This window comes from Dermacentor silvarum, chromosome 9, assembly GCF_013339745.2.
Source record: "Dermacentor silvarum isolate Dsil-2018 chromosome 9, BIME_Dsil_1.4, whole genome shotgun sequence".
Lineage (NCBI taxonomy): Eukaryota > Metazoa > Arthropoda > Arachnida > Ixodida > Ixodidae > Dermacentor > Dermacentor silvarum.
In genome coordinates, this window is record NC_051162.1 from 140268731 (window position 1) to 140290370 (window position 21640).

The window sequence follows — 21640 nt, forward strand, 5'->3', positions numbered from 1 at the left end:
TATTTAAATGCCTATCATTTAGCAATATACAGATCAAATGTGTCGTGATTCAACTCTCAGCTTCCGTTCTGACACAATATTTGCATAATTCTTAGAGTGAGGTCACACAAAGGGACAAGTGTTGAAGCGTGTGGCTCACCTCTTTCAGCCGTATCCTCGTAGACTTATCGGAGAAGCAGCTGACTACAAACTGGCAAGCCACGATAGGAAAGTAGACGACGCTTACTATGAAGTCAAACTCGAGATTCTGCATCGCTTTCTCGTCGCCTTGCTGTTGCTTTGTGGGACAAAAAAAAGGTAAGGCAAGATGCATTAAACAGAAGATTGCAGAATAACTGACAACAGATCCATAACCTCCACCAAAGCGATACCTTACTGCGAAACATCAGATGTGTGTGCGGTGCGATACATTTGCGTATAGGGTTTGGTTTCCCGTGAAAATCGCAATAATATTGAATCGACTAGTTTATTGATATGTTAGATTAGATAGATTAGAAAAAATAGATTAGATAGATTACATTAGATAAATTAGATGAGGTTAGATTGATTATATAGATTGATTAATTCATTCATTTTAATTGATTGATTGATTCAGTGAGTCAGTCAGTCATTTCACAATAGCGCACTAAATTTCAAGTCATATGGCATCATAGTTCCAAGGTCGGGTAGTCGCAATTCATGATGCACTCGTACAACTGTTTTTTGCTCCCCATCACGACATCTCGAGAGGTCAGTTCGAGGGGCTCTTCTATTTATTAATGCGAACAGCAGCGTGACAACAGCAATACACGTGTAAGCAATATTAACGAGGTAACGTGAAAACCCGAACGCCCCTCGCCGGACCACCGCCGCCGCAACGGCCGAATTTCTCTAGCTCAAGACAGGCGCTTCATTTCAAACTTATGTAACTGCAGCATTTTTCCTCGACGTTTCTTTTTTCTTTTTTTTTCGAAGAGCAAACAACTACCAACCTTAAGCTTCTCAGTACCTAATCCTATATTGCCGGAGCCCTTCCCTGTCTAGGCTACGGCACTTTCTTCTTCGCTGGCACGCTGGCACTACCTTCGCAATTGCTCTTCGCTGTAAACACACACACACACACACACACACACACACACACACACACACACACACACACACACACACACACACACTCGTGCACACAAAAAGCGCGCCCACCATACCTCCCTGAAGACTGTCATCATGATTGACCTGTAGCGCAGAGTAGCCGCCATGGACATCAGCAGCCAGAAGATGCACAGTGGTGCCGACGTGTAAAAGCCGGCGCGTCGGCCCCCCAAGATCAAGGGGATGGTCAGGCCCTGAGGAAGAAGAAGGCAGGTGTGCAACAATCATTGGTTATAACATTGCCATTATCACTAGACTAACGAAGTTGGCTGACTGAAAGAGGCTTCCCGTATACTTTGTCCAAAATTAAGTAGTGACAATTTCAGTAAGTTGCTCAAATTCAAAGATATTTAACCATCGAATAACGTGGCCACTAACGGTGGCCTACCCTGTGCACAGTGCTACTTGTAAAAACGCTATTAATAGCAACACCCTCAAATTTTACCGTTTCCTAAGTCCTGTATTGTCACTGTGCAGGAGTATTATCCCATACACGCGTATACTGTTGGCACTGCTTTCCATTGCTGCGCGTCTCCTGTGACATTTTTTCCGTGTTCTTTTCCGAAACCTGTATTTTTTCGTATGTATATCTTTGTCTGCAGTAAAATTTAGGGTTTAGACATAAAAGCTTAACACTTCAACCTGCGGTGGATCAACGGCACCAACAACTATGTTCCTTCATTTCAACATCGTTTTAGAATTCTGCCATTTTTAATATCGCTTTGTTTCCCTCTAATACACTTATATCTACACATCTCTTGCAGATATTACTCCTAATGCTTAAGCATGTATCTTCCTCATTATCACATAACATATCACATTGCATTTTACAAACGAACCACTTTGCCTACTTCAGCCAGGGCCTATCATGTCCGCTTAGTCAGTACCTTATAGGTGATGCCCAAATCCATGCCTCAGCGGCGGCTCCGAGTGCCAGAAACAGATCACGAAGGCTATGCTCTTGCAAATTGCGTGTGCCGGAAGTAATTGCGGAGTGGGCCACATCATGGGCGCCATGTTTTGAACATGGCGCCCATGACTAGTACTGATACATACATTCGAAGTTTATAAACTCTACCACACGCTTCCTGTACGTTCAAAGATGACGCTTAACTGTTACGAAGAATAGATTGTGTCACACATATTGTTTCTACGACACATTTCCGGCTCCGCAAACCCATCAGGCGCACGCCGTCTGCAAACGCTTGGCCTTCGAGACCAGCGTATGTTTCCCGGCGAGAGCAGTCACTGAGGCGTGTCTTTGAACAGTACCATTACGAAGCAGAAGATATTTTAGTACTAAAGTTGTCTTGAAAGGCCGGACCGGTCGTTATCGACATAGCTGCGACGTCATGGCCCAAAGCAAACTTTGCAGACGTATACTAATAATGCCAGGTATGATGTGTTTGCTCATGCAAATATTCAAGAGTGTTGTGCTTGTTTCTTTTGGCTGCACTCAAAGTGCTGTAGCCACACCTTTCAAAGAACGGAGCGAGCGAATCTATAATGACGTCATGACGAATATGCCTCCCGAGTACTGAAACCGAAAGTATAGTTATGAATCCGCCATATTTCACCACTCAACTCTAAAATACGATGCTTTCTTGTAGTGCGCCAGACAAAAAATTACGCATGCATCGCCCTTCTCTGAATGTGTGCCAAAGTTTGTAGTTTCAAATAAAAATCGCGTAACTCTGCTTCAAATAGCACTGTTCTATTTCAGAATTTGGGATGGCTATGGCCGATTGTACAACGCTGCTACGAGGACTGGAGCTGGTATCTCTGCGCTGGAAAAAAAAGTATCTATGGACTAACCGCTAGATCAACCACCAATAAAACGTGGCCGCACTTTACTCCACTCACTTACAAGCTGCACAATCGAAGAGATTTGCAAATAACGTTGCATGGACTGAAGGGAATTAGGAGTTTTATTGTGACAGTTTCACTCCGCACGGTTCTTTATCTACTTCCAGAAAATATTCTGTGCTCTATTTGTTAGTCGAAACTCGCATTTTGTGAACATTTCTATTGGATTCCAAAACTTAATTACACTTTACCTGAAAAGGATGCCAGTAAAACCTTTACTGACAAGCGTAGAAAATAGAGGGCATTCATCCAACATTTCTTTTTTTTTTTAGTAGACAGCTTTTGAATGCGCCTGAGGTGGAATACTTTATCGGCAACCAAATGCTGCAGTTTCTATACCTTGACAACCTTCCACTCACTCTAAGCTGCATCAAAGTTGGGCCACCACTTCTACATAGAGTGATTCCCACTAAGCTCCACCAATCACCGTTTCGAGTTTCTGTATTTACATGATCTCCATGCTTAATCATCATGTCGACTCTATTTCTCGCTCACCATGCGTCTGAGTAAAGAAAAAGGTTACGGCAGTTTTGAAAAAAAAAATCGCGGAAACAGCAGGAAGCCATTCGGGAAAAATTGTGGGCTCCCAGCCTCACGTATAGGAGTAATATCATACCCAGTTGCTCATGACGCTTTCGTTTAGAGACTGAGCAAGTTTATTCACCACGCTGAAAATACATTTGCAATGCCTTTCGGCAGAGAGTAGGCAAGATGAAAAAAAAAAAAAACGTTCATATTCGCTTAGGGTATTTTTGCCCCACTGCCCGCTGACGACATTCTTCGATAGTGAGTCGGCAGCCACGTCTGAGAGCGATCACGCCCACTTACGAAGGTGACGAGGCGTAGTGATGGCGCCACGTAATCGACTGGATAAAGCGAAGCGCCCCTTCCGAGCCTGGAGAAGCGGTTGAAGAGCTCGGCGAATGCAGTGGCCACGAGCAGCAGCGAGAAGAACTGCGCGGTAGAAACAAAGCCGAAGCGTGAAACGGTCGTCCTTTCAACGAGTTCAAATTTGTTGTGACACAATCGCAAGGCAGCATCCAAACACAAAACTTCAATGAAACCTTTAACCGCAGCAAGCACTCACACTTTGTCCTTTTGCAACGACTTGTTAATTCTCATGGCCCGTTGCTTTATTATAAAGACTTGTCACTGTGGTTACCATGTACATATCATAACCTTCTGCTCAAAGCTCGAACCCTGGTGGGAAAAAAGCTTTTGACGTTTAAAGGTCTCTCACCGTGACCCGTCGGAAATTCCTGTTAGGCGAAATTTTTGTGCCGTTTACTTGGCGCCGTTCTATTGGGCCGTTTCCGTGGAGTGCTTTACCGCAAGAAGCTTTCAAATGCGTTTTGCGAGAGCTCATCATATCGGAGACCCATGTGATCCCCGTCAAACAACTATATATAAATGTACTGGGGGTCCCTTAGAAAAAATCCGCATTTTCCCACACATCATATTAGGGATGCTCACAATATACGGGAAGATAGTCTTTTATATGGCACACCCGTACGTTCATACGGGATTATCAGACATGTGGTTTTTGTTTTGTTTTTTGCGATAGGTTTGCAGAAGCAAGTGAAATGTTAGGAGGCGATGGTGCGATGAGTCAACTTGCCCTTCCTGGCATAGAGGCTCCCTCCATTGCGTTTACGTCACAAGCCCAGCCTCCTTTTCTCTCCCTTTCTCCTTTTATTTATTTTTTTTCCTCTAGGACGCGCGTGTGACGCAGAAACGCTACGCATGTGACGTCATCTCCGCCTGCTGGGGATAGCAGCTCCTCCTATAGAAGAAAAGCGGCCGGATTTTCGTTCCCACTTTAAGCTAGTCTCGCGGTCTAAATCGGCGTAATACTTTTCAGACCGGATCTTCACGCCTAAAGTACGCAGTGCGCTTGTCTGTTTGAAGCACCCGAACTTGGTGAGCGGTCCTTCCTGAATTTTGGATAAAGCACATCGGCAATGGTGACACTTTGAGCACTTCAAATTTGGCACAACGTGAAACGTGAATGCCTGGCGGGAGCGTAAGTTCCTCCCCCCAACCCCCGCCCAAAAAAACAACTACAAATCAACGTTTACTGCAATTACGCGGTTTTCTCTCCCAAGTTCTAGTGTTTTTCGATTAGTTTATACACTATGGAATATAGAGCGTTTCATCTTTCGTGCTGAGCTCGACAACATTACTTAACAAAAAGACCTTAATAAACAAAGTTGAAAGGTCGAAGCATGCGGCTCTAATTTAACAAATCTGTTCAACAATAATCATAACTTATCACGATAAAATTAATGTAGAGTTACTGGGCTGAACATAAATTTTGTTGTAAACCGAATTTTTTAGGAAAGAAAGTGACAATTCAAAGACCTGCCACGATAGTTGGATATCGTGATCCCGCGATAACAACCGTGATAAAGCCGTGATAGACCGACTGCAAATATGAATTTAGTTTTTACGATGAGTGTGGCAAGCTGTGTTTCAACTACGGGCTTACCAGTTTGGTAATGGTTAGTAGAGTCCAGGGTCGCCGCTTGCGCTTGCTCTTCGCCATGGAGAGGAACTCGAACGGCGCGCACAACCACAGCAGACCGCACGGCACCCACAACATCACTGTGTCTTGGAAGCATGTTGTCAGATCGGGGTTCGCATTGCGGTTCCAGGAGAGCTCGGGGTCCTGCGATCCAGGCGCGTCGCATTACAACTGAGGAACTCGATCTCAAAAATGCACTGTTTCTATTGCTCGGTCAAAGCCCAACAGCAACACAATGTCCCTCGACCTACCTCAATCCGCTAAAAACAGGCAGTAGATGTCGAAAAAGTAGTTAAGTCAACGCCATAAGGCTAATACACACGCACATTCTAATTGACAGTGTCCATGTGGCTTGGTTAGAACGCTATAGTTCAAGAGACCCCCCCGCCCTGTAGCAGACGACAGAACTGCCAGGAGCGTGTCGTGCAGCTACAGGATAAGAGAAATATGACGTCAACCCCAGAATCATACGCGTAGCGCAGTGACCTAGGCAGGTATTTTCTAGCGATGCCTTATGCCTTATCCTATACTAGTATTATCATCCACTGCTCAAGGCCGGCTGATCCAGTTGATAACGTGAGCGGACCGTCACTCTGACCACTGACCAAGCGCGAAAAGGCATTAGCATCGGAAAGGCATCGCTACAAAATATCCGCCCTAATCCATTTCATGGTATCACAGCATCATTCGCCTTTAATATGCGCGATAGTGTCCATGGAAGTGTAGCCACATGCAGCAAACATTATCTGTGTGAAGCAGTCAGCAGGCACGTCGGTTCGGGTCAGGTGGAGTCTCGGTTCTGCGTCACTTCCGGTAGGTTTCTGTGTAGCAACAGTATGTTGCGGCCAGTACCTACTCTGCGATTCTAAATTTCGCTGCTGTTGGGCGTTAGGCGTTCCGCTCAGCCCCTTCGACAGCACAGCCATATTTTGGTGCCACAGCGTCCTCAAATGCAACCAGTAAACGACCGCGGAAGTTTACCGGGCGGTGGATACGAAGACATAAACCGCTAAGTGGTGAGGCCAAATTGATTCACGCCTGCAAACGGATGACGCCCTCTAAACGAGACAAAATTAACGGAACTACTTGTTCAAGCAAGAATATCCAAAAGCACGGTGACTTTTTGTCACACAATTTTATTTACAGAGCCAGGCCATTTCAGCTAAACACGTGGTCTGTTACGCTGGATATGTCTGCCCAACCACCATCACTGCGTGGTTAGGTGTGACATTATATAGTGGACGCTTTCCACAGTTTACACTTTGCTGATTTAAGCAGTGATGACAATAGCTGTTGGGATGCGCAATATTCTCGTCTTCAAAGAGAGTAACTCATTTAAATGAATTCTGTCTACCTGAACATTTGACCGTGCGATAGACATAGTGAATGTGACAAAGCTATTCGCGGAGTTTGTTTCTTGCAACCAAAGAAGTCTCGAACGTCCAGCAGGCCCCAGAAAAACAAGACCGGCAGCTACGGAATTTTGGAATCAACTAGGTGAAATCAGAAATGATTATGATGATGATGATGATGATGATGATGATGATGATGATGATAATGATGATGATGATGTTAAATCAGAAACTCCCAACTCCGCTCATAATAAACGAGGACGGAACTAATCGACTTTTCACTCAATTCGGGAGACCGAAGATCGATGAGAATGCAACTTATTATCCGGTGCTTACGCTTGTTCAGATATACTGGTGCTCGTCAGTAACTGTCAGACATTTTAGTCATGTCTAGGTACAGAAATGATGATTACGAAAAAATCATGTAGCAGCTCATTGCTTTTATACAGAAACAAATTTTCGGACGAAACATCAAAATCTCTTAGCAACTTCATGGTACGTGCTCCCGAAACAGGTATCCATGAAAACAAAAATATACATACAGTGCATTCCTAGGGTCCTCAAGCTTCCGTTTGCAGTGCTCATGAGTGTTCACTGTGACATCAGTTGCAGTTCCTAACAAAATTTGAGGACGCATTTCTAGAAACTCGTGCCAAGCACGGTATTCCTGAAATAAGTAAGGTGACTTCGATATATTGCTCGATTTCAACTCCGAAATTGCGGCAGGTATACTTAAAGCGAATAACCATAAAGCAAAATATATTTAACTAGCTAACATCACACTGCTGTTTGATGTGCTTTACCGTGTAATGTGCGTCCCTTCAACTAATCGAGCTGATCCAATTGATGTGACAGAATTGCCCTATTTGACAAAGGTGAAGTTCAAGAAGTTTCGATCCTCATTAAAATTGAACGCTCGGACTTTGCACGCCGAAACTACAATCTGTTGAGTAACGCAGTAGGGGGAGAACTACGAATTAATTTCAACCACCTGGCGTTTTTTAACATGCTCCTAAATCTAAGTACTCTACACGATCGTTTTGGGATTTCGCCCACTTCAGTATGTGGCCAGCAGAGCCGAGATCAAACTCTCGAGCTCGAGCTCTGCAGAGCAACGTCTCAGCCACTGGTGAGATGAGCATGGTTACGCTCCGCATTATCCACCCCTTCCCGAAAACAGGAACCTCTTGCGCTAGACGTTCGTAAGAGGTAGTCCCAGCCAACCATGGACTTGGAGCTGTTATTAGCGCAGGCGGTCTGTCAATGACGAACAGCTCGTACGAACTAAAAGCACCATAAATTTCTCCTCTGTTTCTCAAAATCAAAATCATCACGCATATTCTCGTACTTGACATAAATGACTGCTGTCAACCTGCGCTCGTGTTCTCAACTTTTTGAAGCCGTTACTAAACAATCACGTAATTTGTGCTTTGCTTTGAGGATAAGTGGCACCCAACCGGAAATATCTCAGTTTATTTAGACATATCCGATCTAGCTTCGCAATAAATCGTCGTTTCTATATTACATGGCCTGTCTGGCAGTGCCTGAGAAAGCTCTGAAGTGACCATTCGATGATTTTGCAATCGTTATCACAGTCCGCGCACAGGCGCCAGCGTCGGCTGTCGGTGGACCGTCCTTCCCATCGACGATGAAGTGCCGACGATGCCAGGCACCTTTGTGATAAGAGGCCTGCAATCGAAAGCGAATGCCTTTGATCTCAACTATGTTCGCAGATGATCGCTGATATCAATAGAGTGAGTGGTGCCAATAAGGAAGTCAAGCCAAACGCGTAGTGCCGATCGTCAAGTTTCTCTATTGGTTGACCGGGCAGTAAACATGCAGTTTATTCATCATCATAAGCCTATATTTATATGCCCACTGCTGGAAGAAGGCCTCTCCCTCCGATCTCCAATTAATCCTGTCTTGCGCTAGCCGATTCCAACTTGCGCCTTCAAATTTCCTAACTTCATCACCCCGCCTAGTTTTCTGCCATCCGCGACTGCGCTTGCCTTCTCTTGGTATCCATTCTGTATCTCTAATGGTCCACCCGTTATCCATCCTACGCATTATTTGATGCGCACAGCTTCATTTTTTTTCTCTTAATGTCAATTAGAATATCGGCTATCCCCTTTTGCTCTTTGATCCACGCCGCTCTAGCTCTTCCTGTCTCTTAACGTTAGGCCTAACAATTTTCGTTCCATCGCTCTTTGCGCGGCCCTTAATTTCTTCTCCAGCTTATTTCACGCTAATCTTTACGAGCTTCTTTCACGTCTACTCTAATCAAGAGTAGACGTCAATAAAGCCGCACCATCGTCCCTGTTTTCCTCTTTTTTCTCTTTCTCTCTCTCTTTCTCTTCCTCCACTGATGATTCCATATGTGGCTGCACAGGCAATCGGCGTTCTGCATACAAATCGCAAGTAGGACTGCGTAAACACTATATATGTATATGTCTCTGCCAATAGTCCACCCTACAGAAACATGCGTGTTCAGATATGATAGCTGCGGTGTTTACGCCGATAAAAGTGAGTGCAGAAACCGGTTTGCCGACGAGTTCCAACTTGCACAACCCACTTGAATCTCGTCAAGGACAGCTGCAATCACCCGAGCGCCCCCTGCATTGGATAAAAGCTACATTATAATATAAAGGAACTATATTATATTATAAAGGAACAATATATAAGAGCTGTTATGTTATAAATAAACAATAAATAGGAATACTAGTTTGAGCTACCCCCCTCAGTAACTCGCACCCCAACAATAGCTTTTACCCTGAAAGGAAGCTTGTTAAGCCAGGAAAAGCGCAAGAACTAAAGGCGGGTGGCGAGACTTGTCTGAATTTCCGGCGCAATCTTGTTGTAACGTCATGAATCTCGAGTGCCTCGGTTAACGTAAAGTTAAACGTTTACCCATGGAGCCCACTGCGTCGCATTACGAAGGCTCCACACCTAGCATGTTTCAAGAACTTTTTCTGCGCCGAGACAGCCCCCAAAAAAATTTAGTTTGAAATTCGTGACGGCAAGCTGACGTACCGCCTTTAGTCAGTGCGAAATTTAAGTGAGGGATTGTTGCGCGACATTTGATCTATAAGTAATAAAAGTATTTCATTAAAAAAGCACAGTTTCGCCCGAACGGCGAAGCATCGATTTCCATAGCAAACTAGTGGACAGCAACACGAAGTAACGATAGTAGTTTTATCGACCGTATAAATTTGTAAACATGGCCATACTAGCTAAATTAACAAGGATGGTGTCACGCGCGCACCAGCAAACATGAACGCATCTCAGTCGATGACCACGGAAAGTCGCTGTCACAATGCTGCAGTGAGTAAGCGCTGCAGCCGCAGCGAGCGAATTGACCTTCGTCCCGCCGCGCGCATCAACGCGAACTAAGCCGCTAAAACACAGCGCAGGGCGGACTCTGCCCCCGTCGCAGTTGGCTTTCAAGATACTGTCGCGCGCCCGCCCTCCCCCTCCCTACCCTCTTTCCGGAGCGTTGCGCGCGACTGGTAGACAGCGCGCTTCCTTCCCGCTTCCCACCCTTGTGTGCGCGAGATGGAGCCGCTATCGCATGCTCACCCTCGCCCACTTTCACTCGCACATAGAGCATACGGCGCGCGGCGACGATGGTATCACCCGCGGACTTTATATACGGAACCTCACGGCGACGGTGACGGCGACGCTGACGGCAGAAATGCGCCTGGAGTGTCCATATAATTGCTATCGAAATAACAAACCAGCACGCAGTTTTGAAAAAGAATATTTTACCTTACTAAGCACATTTGGCGTTGCTATGTGGCCCCGTTTCTCTAAATAGTGAAGGTGCCGCTTAGATTCACCGCAACCTAAAACTCCTTGATCTTCTCAAAGTCGCGACAACTGCCGGTAGCACCTCTGGGTTTGTGCCCAGAGAAAAAGATGTATTCGCGATAGCGATACGAGCAGCGTTACATTAAGCGGCTGTGTGGCATTAAGCGGCCAATCCGGGAATTTGGCGTCTGCTTTAACGCCGCTCGCTCCCTTCCCTTCCTCTTCGCGTGGACAAACGGAGAAGAAACAGGAAACCGCGAAAACAGTTAGCGACATATCAGCATCGTGCGCGTGCGTAATACATCCTACCGTCAATTCAAGGTCGCGTCACATCAAAGGGCACGCCCGGGCGTAAGAGTGCGTGCCGATTGACAATGGAGTACGACGCGCGCGAGGCGGCTGTCCTCTATACCAGCTGCTATTTGCGCAAAGCAGAGGGCGTAATCTTCCAATCGCGTAGCTCGGCGGCGAGATCAAAGCCTTTCGCTAGTCTTAGAACATCCAGGGGCTTTACACAGCCGACCGCACCTCGCGCTTATCGCTGAAGAATGCGCGTGGTTTACTCCTTCCAACTTATAGCCTTTTCCTTTGACTCGCTAACACCGGCACGAGCATTCGCCTGAATGTAGGGTGCCTTATTCGTACGCGCGCTTACGCCTTGCTTTCGAATGGTGTCAGTTTTTAACACTAAAGCATTATACGTCCCATGAGGCAGAAAAGCCGGCCTTGTCCTCAAGGAGTGGTACCAAGGATCATCATCACCGTGGATTAAGGTGGATTAAGGTTGGCACGATTTAGAGCAAAGTGGATTAAGGTTGGTACAAATTATACCGAGGCGGATCAAGGGAGATTAAAGTGGATTAAGGTTAGTAAACATTACAGTAAGGTGGATTAGGGTGGATTAAGCCTGGTACAACTTGGAACAAGTTGAAATAAAATGGATTAAAGTTGATCAAAGTGAATTAAAGTGGAATAAGGTGGATTAGGGAAGAGTTGTGGACACGTGACAATGTTACGTCGCGTATCATGGACGGAACCACTTAATTAGATCAGTCATAATCCTTTCGCATTCAAATAACGTAAGGATACTTAAATGACTCAATTTTTGCAAAGGTACACGCCGCCGCCCAATAAGAAAACTTCCCGCTAAATTTAGCGATGTGAGAATAAAATTGACGATACGCCAACAGTTCATTTCGTTGAACCAAACGGTTCGGTTTGGTTCAACGGCGTTCGGTTCACAACGTTGAACCAAACCATGACCCAGACATGCCAGGTCGTCCGCGTATTTTTGGTGCAGCGCATGTGATCACAATTCTCAATAAGCTTTGATCCCAGCAACCACAAAAATGTATAGTGCATAATTCATACAACGATAGGACGCAACACATCAAGGAAAAAATACAGGTGAAAGGAAAGACGCTCTTTTCTTTCACCTGTATTTTTTCCTTGATGTGTTGCGTCCTATCGTTGTATGAAGAATGTACCAACTAGCCCAACAACAAGTTTTATTAAGAAGTATAGTGCATAAGTCAGCCCTGCACGTGAGACGTTTACCGTATCGTTGAACAGACTAAATAGGACATTCCTTGTTACTGAACATTGCGAAAAGCATTTATTTTATGGCACGAGGAAAAAGTGGTATGAGAGCACTTCATGTTGTTCGCGTGAACTGGCGGCACCTTGATGTGAGATGACAGTGCGAAGTACATTCTGCACGATGGTGGGCACAGGTACAAGCAACTTGCTGCATAGAGCAGTGATATAAATCGTTAGAAAGTAACAATGAAGGTACGAAGTAGCCAGTAGCTTTGAACTGTAGTTGTTTGTCCAGCTGTTTCTGTTCCATGTCGCCGTTGATCGAGTTTTCACCGTGGTGTCCTTCCTTTATTTTTTTTCAATTTGTACAAGATTCGCATAACTTTGTAATAATTTATACTGCTGTACGATGCAGCAAGTTATTTGTATCTCTAACACCACGTGCGTGATGGTTTGGACCGCGTTCACCTAAATAAATAAAATGAAAAATAGAAACCCTTTTCTGGTCAGCCTACTTTCCCGTCCCATCAAATAATTTGAGAGAAAAATAACGCAGGATAAGTATGCAATAAGACTGTATAGAGTCAACGAATTCCACGAGAGTACAGGTGTAAATGGTGACGCGGCTTGTAATGTCTGTAATGAGTGACGCTGGCGTCTGGCTGCAAACTTGAGGTTGGGAGCTCGGTCTTGAGCGCGCGTCCGGCACTCGCGCTTCATACAAACGTGTGATATCACCAACTCTACAGAAAAGCTCGCCAGCGCGCCCATGCATTTAAATTGTTAACTAACCGCATCGGCGCCATCATGACCTCCAAGATAAAACGATGGCGGTGTGCAACGTGGTCGTATATCGATGAGGTTGAACAATAAGTGTTCATCGTATTTAACAAGGCTGTGTTTATCGCGTCTGGTACGGGTAAAGTTGAGTTCTCAGGGCGAGTCAACAGCAAGCGCAGACAACGAGATGCGATTCAGACGAGATGCGCGATCGCACGCGATCCTGAGCCTCGTTGGATATGGTGGGGCAATCTAGGTAAGATACTTGCAACCGCACCCTGTAATGCGCAGCAAATTTTACAAAAAGCCATCGGCTCTTTCTCAAAAACCTACGAATGAACTGTACACACTGTTCAAATGTATGTGCTACGTGAAAATGCTTATTTTAGCGTTATATAATGAGCATTATTGGCGTTATATAAAACTGCACGCCTATCTAGAAAAATTGCACTGTCGACAATAAGAACTTTTGATATGACAGTGCCTTTGCGGCGGACACTTTTTCGATCAGCCTATCTTTTCTCTAGAGCTAGTCTACTAGCTCTAGGAAGCACGCCGTCGCGCCCTGGCCTTCACTGGCGCCCTTAGCCAACTACTTTCACCGCTGAACGAATAACGTTGAGGAAATCCCCTTAATTAGAAGCTTCAGCTCGGAGGCTCCACTCTAAATGAAAGGAAAAGGAGAAATCGTTTTTCTTGCGATAGCAATTATATGAACAATCCAGGAACATTTCGGCCATCTGCGTAGGCGTCGCCGTGATGCTCCGCATAAATTTCAAGGGCGTTAACATCGTCGCCACGCGCCGTATGCTGTATGTGCGAGTGAAAGCGTGCGAGAGTGAGCCTACGATGGTGGCGCAATCTCGCCCTCGCAAGGGAGGAAAGCGGGGAGGAAGCGCGCCGTCATCCGTACCGCGCAAGGTACCAGGGGGGAGGAGAGGGAGGGGGGGGGGGGGGGGCTGGCGTTGTACTCCGACAGCACCTTGTTGCATCCCGAATCGGCCGGGCGCACTCTTTCATTGTTTCCCATCGAGGCAGGCCCTTTCATGAGCGTCGCTCAGACGGCGACAGTACCAGACACCGACGAGACAGGCAAACAAGCGGCCCAACTTGGCAGTGCGCTTTCTTTGAGTGCTTCCCCCGATTCCACCCCTTTCATCAGCGGCCGCCTACTTGGCGACGCGGCCCGACAGTGGCAGTGACGTTCGGACAAAGAAGCTCACCTAGAAGCGACCGACCACAACCGCCACCCTTCGTTACACGCGGGGATTACTGCAAAGGCCATTCTCCCGACCCTGGCAAGATGACCGTCTGAGGGCAAGAAACAGGTCACCGACTTTCGTGGAAGGAGTGTCAACCCCCTGTTTCCGGATTTCCTCGTCCTTGCTTCGAAGGTGCAACATTAGAGGCGGAATTCAACGAACAAGACGGCCCCGTCTGATTGGCCGCATCAAGGTCATCTGATTCCCTAGTCGGGTCAACTAGGGAAGACCGATGTTTTATAAGGAGACACCTTGCGTGCAGTGGTGTGTCCTGTCGTGTTCTGATATGTGCTCAGACATGTAGTGAGCTGAGACTTTAAAAGTGCTCCCCCATGGAGTGGGCTTCCATATTTGGAGCCACTGTAAATATGTAGAATAAACCTTTTTTCTCTCGCTCTTACTCCCGGACGTACTCATCCCTTTGGCTGAAGGATCACGGGCCTAAACGCTACTGAGTCTCAACAACCCTAGTACCACAACAAACTGGCAGCAGCGGCGGTATAAATGCAAATCTCCAACCCGCAACAACCTGCGTATTGCGTGGCCGCGCGCAGTTGCGCGGGCTTTATTTTGAAAGTGATCTGCTCTGGGAGCAGTGTCTAGGAGCGCCGACGTCTCATACCTTTGTGCATGCTGTGTTCCGTCGCGCGCATGGCACCGAATAGAGGGAGGGTGGTTTTACTGCGGTGGCGGCTGTGTATGGCGCGGCCGCGCGGGCCCTATCTTGAAAGCGATCTGCGATGGGGACATAGTGCGCCGAGTGCTGATAGCTTCGTGTGCGCTGTGCTCTCGCGGCTTAGTTCGCGTTGAAGCGAGAGGCAGCACGAAGGTCGATTCGCTCGCTGGTGCTGCCATGCTCTCACTCCAGCGTTCTGAAAGCGAGTTTCCGCGGTCGTCGAGTGAGATGTGATCATGTTTGCGTGTGAGCGCGTGACACCATGCTTGGTGAATTAGTGAGCGAATGTTTACAATTTTATACGGCCGAATAAACTACTATTCTTACTTCCTATAGCTGTCTACTGATTTGCTATCGCAATCGATGATTCGCCTTTCGGGCGAAACTCCTGACTTTTTTAATGACTGTGGAAGGAAGGAAACCTGACTTTTTTTTTGTAAATGCCGATGGCTGTTCTTTTCCTCCGTCGATTTCCGCATATAGTGTTCCCAGAATGCTTTGGGTATACCAGGTGTCTCAGAAAAGTTTCAATATTTAAAGAAACTGCTTTACGCGGCGTTGCATTGTTCGTGCCGATGGCGATCGATAAAGAATTTTGTCAGAATCACTCAATAAATAACCGCGAATATCTAAAAATCATTAATTATCTTGTCAAAGACACATTCACTGGAGTTCCATTTAAAGGATCCACGACCATGGCAAGCGTGGTGCTTTCGATAAACACACAACGAAGAGAAAAGGTATGCACTTCAAATATTTCTAGATAGACTGGGGGGTTTTATTGTCAGGTCCAGCTGAGGGTCACAGTGCCGCACATAAATTTGACTAAAATAGCAAGATATATGGTTATAACGAAGTACGGTGCTATGCGAGGTTGATATGAACGTGCTTTTCTTTTTCTTTTTTTTCTTTTTTTTTTTTGGGGGGGGGGGGGTGTTACAGGCTTTCACGTGCTTTTCATGCATGAAAACAACTGACTGGAAGTCTTGAGCTTTGGCTTTGATCCAATGGCCCGTTGCTGAACAAAAATATAAGGAAGTATTTATTTCTTGCTTAGAGCTCAAGGTGCGCTCCTACCTCCACCCCCTCCAAGTCTGTGCAATAAACCGAGAATTTCAAGGCTGCGCTATAACAGTCAGAGACTTTCATATTCCATGGAAATATTTCATAGACACCACATATACTCGTAGATCAATTACGAAGTTATCTTACTCATGCCACAGGAATAGCGTATCAATTTAGATATTACTCACTATTAGATGCTGTTGTAACCCGTGAACTTGACGATCAAACTATTCCCTCTAGTGCGCATGTACGCAATCTTTCTTTGATTTCTATCGCACCTTCCCTTTCCCCTTAACTTTCCTTTATATTCCATATTGTGAATAAACCCGGAGTATTCTGCACGGTACGGCTGTCTCGTTGACTACTGGAGCGGCGTTGCCACCGCCCGTTAGCGTCGTAACAGTTGCTGTCGTCTAGTTTGGACGAGAAAAGAAACCAATCTAAGTCATGGTCTTATTCTGCCCCAAAAATGGAGCATTCTGACCAAAGCTAACTTATTCTGTTCGGAAAGCCCTACACAATACATTATTACATTCCGCATAATAAATATTACAGCGTCATATAAATCTCCATTAGGTCTGGAATTATTTCGCCAGTATATATCAAATAACGCAATACTTCCATGTGAAAGACGCACCGAAGTGTTGAGAGGCACCTTAATTTGAACCCCGTGTTCGCTAAAAAATTATCTTGATAAGGTTCTTATTTCGCAGGCATCAAAATTAATAAATGAGTGTCTTAGCATGTTAGACACATTGAATGTAGAAACCACCACGTGCCATTACAAAAAAACTATTAAGCCATGTTTTCTCGCTGAAGCACACTGCAAATTAATTGTAGTCCACTGATGGCACTTCTCAACTCTCTCCGGCGTTGGTTGAATTGCCTATATTTTCTCATTATATTTGTTATCTTGTATAATATACGACTTCTCATTCTGCTGTCTTTAGTTGTGATAATGTTCATAATATGAGGAGGAGGAGGAAAAAGAAGAAAGGAAAGGCAGGGAGGTGAACCAGACGCACGTCCGGTTTTCTACCCTACACGGGGGAAGGGGATTAAAGTGATGAAAAGGGACGACTTCTCTTTCTGCTGCCTTTAGTTGTGATGTTTGGTTGCTGTGATGGATACTATCGATTTCTCGTGTTTGTGTTTATACATTAGAACTACTATATTCTTTGAAGTGTTTGCTTTTACTGTGATGCTGCTACAAGGGTGGCATGGTTTTGTCAAGCACTCCCTGTCACCAAAGACAACATTGTAAACTGTCGTGTATTGAAAGGAAGAAGTTCCGACACGTGGAACGCCTTAAGCCTTCATTGCTGATAAAACGTTAAACTTTTAAGACCAAGCGAACCCATTTCGAATCATATATTTAACTGAGCGCAAAAAAGTACCACTTCAGTTTTATATTACAAAACAGCTCTAATTATAAATATGAGGCTTTTATTTGTACATACTGATAATTCGGTGCACCTTGGTCAAGTGCTGACCTTTGTGTAACAGCGCAAACATCTTGCGGGTTTCCGTGCATGCACGCACCATCTCGCGCTCTTTACCATTTCCAGCTAAAAAAATACCCGTAAAATTGGTTCTTTTGCTGATATTTATATTTATTAAGCGTCAAGAAAGAAGCTCAGCGAAAGTGGGCTAGGAGAAAACCCTTTTAGTTTTGGCGAAAACGTTCCAAACTGTCATGATTCCAGTTGGAATCAATGGGACCTGGTGGTCAGTTTCCACCGAATATCTACGAAGTGAGCCGCCGTAAACTTCAGGCTTGTATAAATGTGTTTCTCTGTTCCTTTTACACCGTGCTATCTCTCCAAGAGAATCATTTGTATTTTTTTTTTTCATTTGGTAACTGTAAAGCCTCTGCTGCGTTTCCTTTTTATTTCATATTTTGCGGGAAGGAAGGGGGGGGGGGGGGGCAATGTAAAAATTGAAAGCTTGCATTTTGTCGCCATGCGCATGGAGTCATATGACGAGAAAAAAATTTGATAATTACAGAAACGAAAGAATGCTGCTTATAATGTTAAACATATTATCGTTATTTTATCCAAATTGATTATAGAGTTTTTGTACTATGGCTGATATAGTGACAAAAAATGTCACAGTTTCGCCCTAAGGGCGAAGCAATGAATGCGATAGCAACACAGCAATGTCATACGAAGTAAGGTGAGCGGCTTTGGTAGCAACAACACGCAGAACTGTTGTCGACGCCATCGGCGTTTTGCCCGCGTTAGCTCAAAATGCGTGCGGCGTTGGTGACTGTTGCTGGAGCCTCTGATATAAATAGGCACTTGGTGCCGCAGCTAAACGTCGCCTCCCTTCCCTCCCCCTCCCCCACGGCCTCTCGCGCGTCCGAAGAAGGCGCGTTTGCTCTACATATATGGTGATTGTAAAGGAGAAAAGAGACGCCTACTTCTGCAGCCCTTAAGCGAGCACGGCGCAGAACGCGCGTTTGTTCTCCGCCGTGCGTTCACTCCCCGTGACCGTGCGTTCACTCCCCGTGAAAGACGCGCCCCTCGCGCCCTTTCACTCGCACATACAGCGTTCGGCGCGCGGCGACGATTTCATCTCCAAATGACGTCATACGGAACCTCACGGCGACGGCGACGGCGACGCCGACGGCAGAAATCTGCTTTTGAGTGTCCATATAATTGCTATCGCAATAAAACAGATTTGCTAGATGTTCTTCGATGGTTTCATGTAAGCAGCAAAGGTGATATTATCTGTAATACACGTCCCAGCATAGCAAAAGCAGCGAAGTTGCAACGGCAACACAAGGCAGAGAAGTACACTGGATAGGCACTATCCCAGGTACGACCTACTTCTATAGGGTCGGACTATTTCTTGTCATACATTCAGGTACAACGACCACCACCAAGTTTAGGTACAAATTACAGTGATTCTAATTGGAATGATGGAATAAAATTGCCCCCATAAGAATATTCAGTGTTTGATTGGTATTTCTCATGTATTTGGACTCAGCATGACTTCATAAAAGAAGAATTTTTTTCCTCCTATTCACTTTCATTCCGGTGTGAAAGGTTTCAATAGAATGTAGTCTTACGGGCGATGCGCAGTACCAAACCCAGGTGGTCGATGAATAAGTACTGCAGTGTACGTTCAACAAAATTTAATGGCCAACACTGGCAGCACTGAACCCTTCGAGCAATCACTTTTCATGTGTACGGTGCACAGCTATTTATAAATAGGTCGTTTTTCGTGGGCCACAATATAGGTATTTTTTTTTCTTGAACTACAGTTGTGTGAGCTAGGGGTCAAACGATGTAGCCAACCTACAGCACCGGCTTTCCTGCACTGCGCACCAGCATACGACATTTCATGTGGGCCGTGCCCCAGAAACAAAACAAAATATATGCTTTCCAACTCACCCAAAATGCAGAACCGCAAAAGGACTCCATGGCGACGCGGGCAACCGGTGCCTTCCTTCACTCGCTGTCTTCTCAGAGTCGCAGATTCCACCGAAAGTTGCCCCACATTTTCGATTTCCGCTCCGCAACGTCGCCGGTTCTTCCTTCGGAGACGCTATTCCCCGCTGGCCTTTTCTCGGTCCTGTCGGTAGGACCAAAGCGATCGTCTCGGATAAGAGCTATCACCACGAGATAGGCAGGCAAGGCGAGAGCGCTACCGGCGGCACCTTTAACTTTCGTGTTTACCTTGCGTGAGTGCGTCTGTGCACGTACGGTGGGGTGTACTTTAGATGTAGACAGGTATACTACGCATGCAAGGCAACGTCCCGTGATGAAAGCGTTGGTCGCCGTCAGACGCCTACACTTTCGTCCTTTCATGCGCACGCCGCGCTACTCACTGCGTAACACATCGTCGGTAAACGCGGGCCCAATTGATGCAGATAACGCATACACAGCAAACAACCCGTGTCATTCTATGTCTCGTTACGCTTCTGAATAAGCGGTAAACGAGCGAAAAAAAGGCGGGTACACGACGAAAGGAGTGGACAGGATGAGTGCTGTGCTTACAGAAAGTAAGTAACCGGCAACTTCGGCGGTGGACTTGCAGCCAGTTGTACAAGTGCACTTATCACCCTGTACACTTCATCCCTTGCCCCCATACGCGTCTTTTTTTTCTCGTTATCCGGTTTATTCAGATGTATGTGCCAACTAATTAAGCGAGAAACAGTGCTGGAGTTCCGGTTACGCGCATTTATAACCAACGAAAGCTGTACGGAAAATTTAGAAGATGCTGTGAGCACACTGTAAACTGATTTGCACCCTTAAGGGTGGTTCCTGTCTGCAATTCACACGCTTCCATGGAGCCTTTTCTAAAGGTGCGATTTATAAACCGGTTTTCACTCTTAAGGATCATTAAGGGCCTAAACTGGTTTACAGTGCATTCCTCCAGACAGTTTAAGCATATAGTTTTTTTTTTTGTCATTACGGCTCTTGTGGCACAAGGCCTGCGCCGAATGGTATTAGTGAATCTTATTGGCGCCGCTGCACCCACGTTGAAATGTACGACAACTTTTTTCTCACGAACAACGCAGAGCTTATAAAATAATGTTCACTATTAATGAAGATCGTTCCATGACTCTTACTCAGTACCATGCATACGCGCTGAAGAAATCTCAAAAGTAGACTGCGACTTTGCAGGCTGAAAGTTTAGACAAGTTAAAAATCGACTGCGCAAGAAAGTTCACGCTGGTTGCTCTACATTTCTTTTAATCCCGGGCTGTCTTATCTAAAATGTAGGCTCAGTCAAACATAACAAACACTTCAGAATACTGCATAATGTAAACAAGTCTGAAAAGTGGCGAGCCATAGCTGACCCCCTTTCAGTCTTCCCTGTTTCGTGTATACACAAATTTTCATCTCAGACCCTTCGGACAAACGACACTTCAAATGTGATATTCCTGTCACGAAGTTAACGCTGTTTTTTTTTTTCATATTTGCCATGAATAAGCAACAGAATCATGCTTTGGGTTCGCAGTACACTAGTTGTCAATGCAAAGGGAGCAAGAGTCGAAAGAACAGAGCACTCATTCGCAACTTGTGTTAATTCAAAGTTCAGCTTTTTATACAGAGTAATAAACGATGATTGAAAAGAAAACTAAAGAATCACTCTTTCTTAAAAAAACACGAGATGCGCGTCTGTCAGCCCTCACAAGACCTTGCATAACATTCACTTGTCACACCCAGAACATCGATTTTTCTTAGATATAGTTTCGCGGATAGGCTATACTAAAACAAGCATTTCCGCAGGGAGCATTCTCATCAGCCTTCCTTAATTTAACGCTCTGTTTAAATTGCCAATTACGAGATTTATGCTAAATGACATATTCATGGAAGAAGCAGGTACACTAACACATACGAGTATATTCTCAGAAACAATGCAACCAGTAAAAGTAGCTTGGAAAAAAACAGCGTGGTGGTGATAAGCATTCCTGGACTAATAGAATAACACCACGCGCACATAAAGAGAGCCTATCGAGAAGATGAGCATATGAACTAAACACTGGGACAGCTGGTATTGATAGATTTTATAGGATTGCGCGAAACACACCCAGACCCAAGATGCAATGCACAAAACGACACGAGCGCGAACTCTCACGATGAATTTTGATTAGCACGCACAAAACTTTACAGGAAAGCATATCTGA

The 21640-nt window shown here is 45.4% G+C and overlaps 1 protein-coding gene across 1 annotated transcript in view; it reads right to left on the reverse strand.

Moving 5' to 3' along the window:
- The window catches only part of LOC119464458 (multidrug resistance-associated protein 1-like), a 162102-nt gene that overhangs the window by 105966 nt on the left and 34496 nt on the right, over nucleotides 1-21640 (reverse strand). Inside the window, 5 exon segments of the mRNA XM_049655836.1 lie at nucleotides 140-277; nucleotides 1185-1322; nucleotides 3823-3948; nucleotides 5483-5662; nucleotides 19398-19578. Of these exon segments, the coding sequence (XP_049511793.1) occupies nucleotides 140-277; nucleotides 1185-1322; nucleotides 3823-3948; nucleotides 5483-5662; nucleotides 19398-19427 (612 nt within the window). The 5' untranslated portion in view covers nucleotides 19428-19578.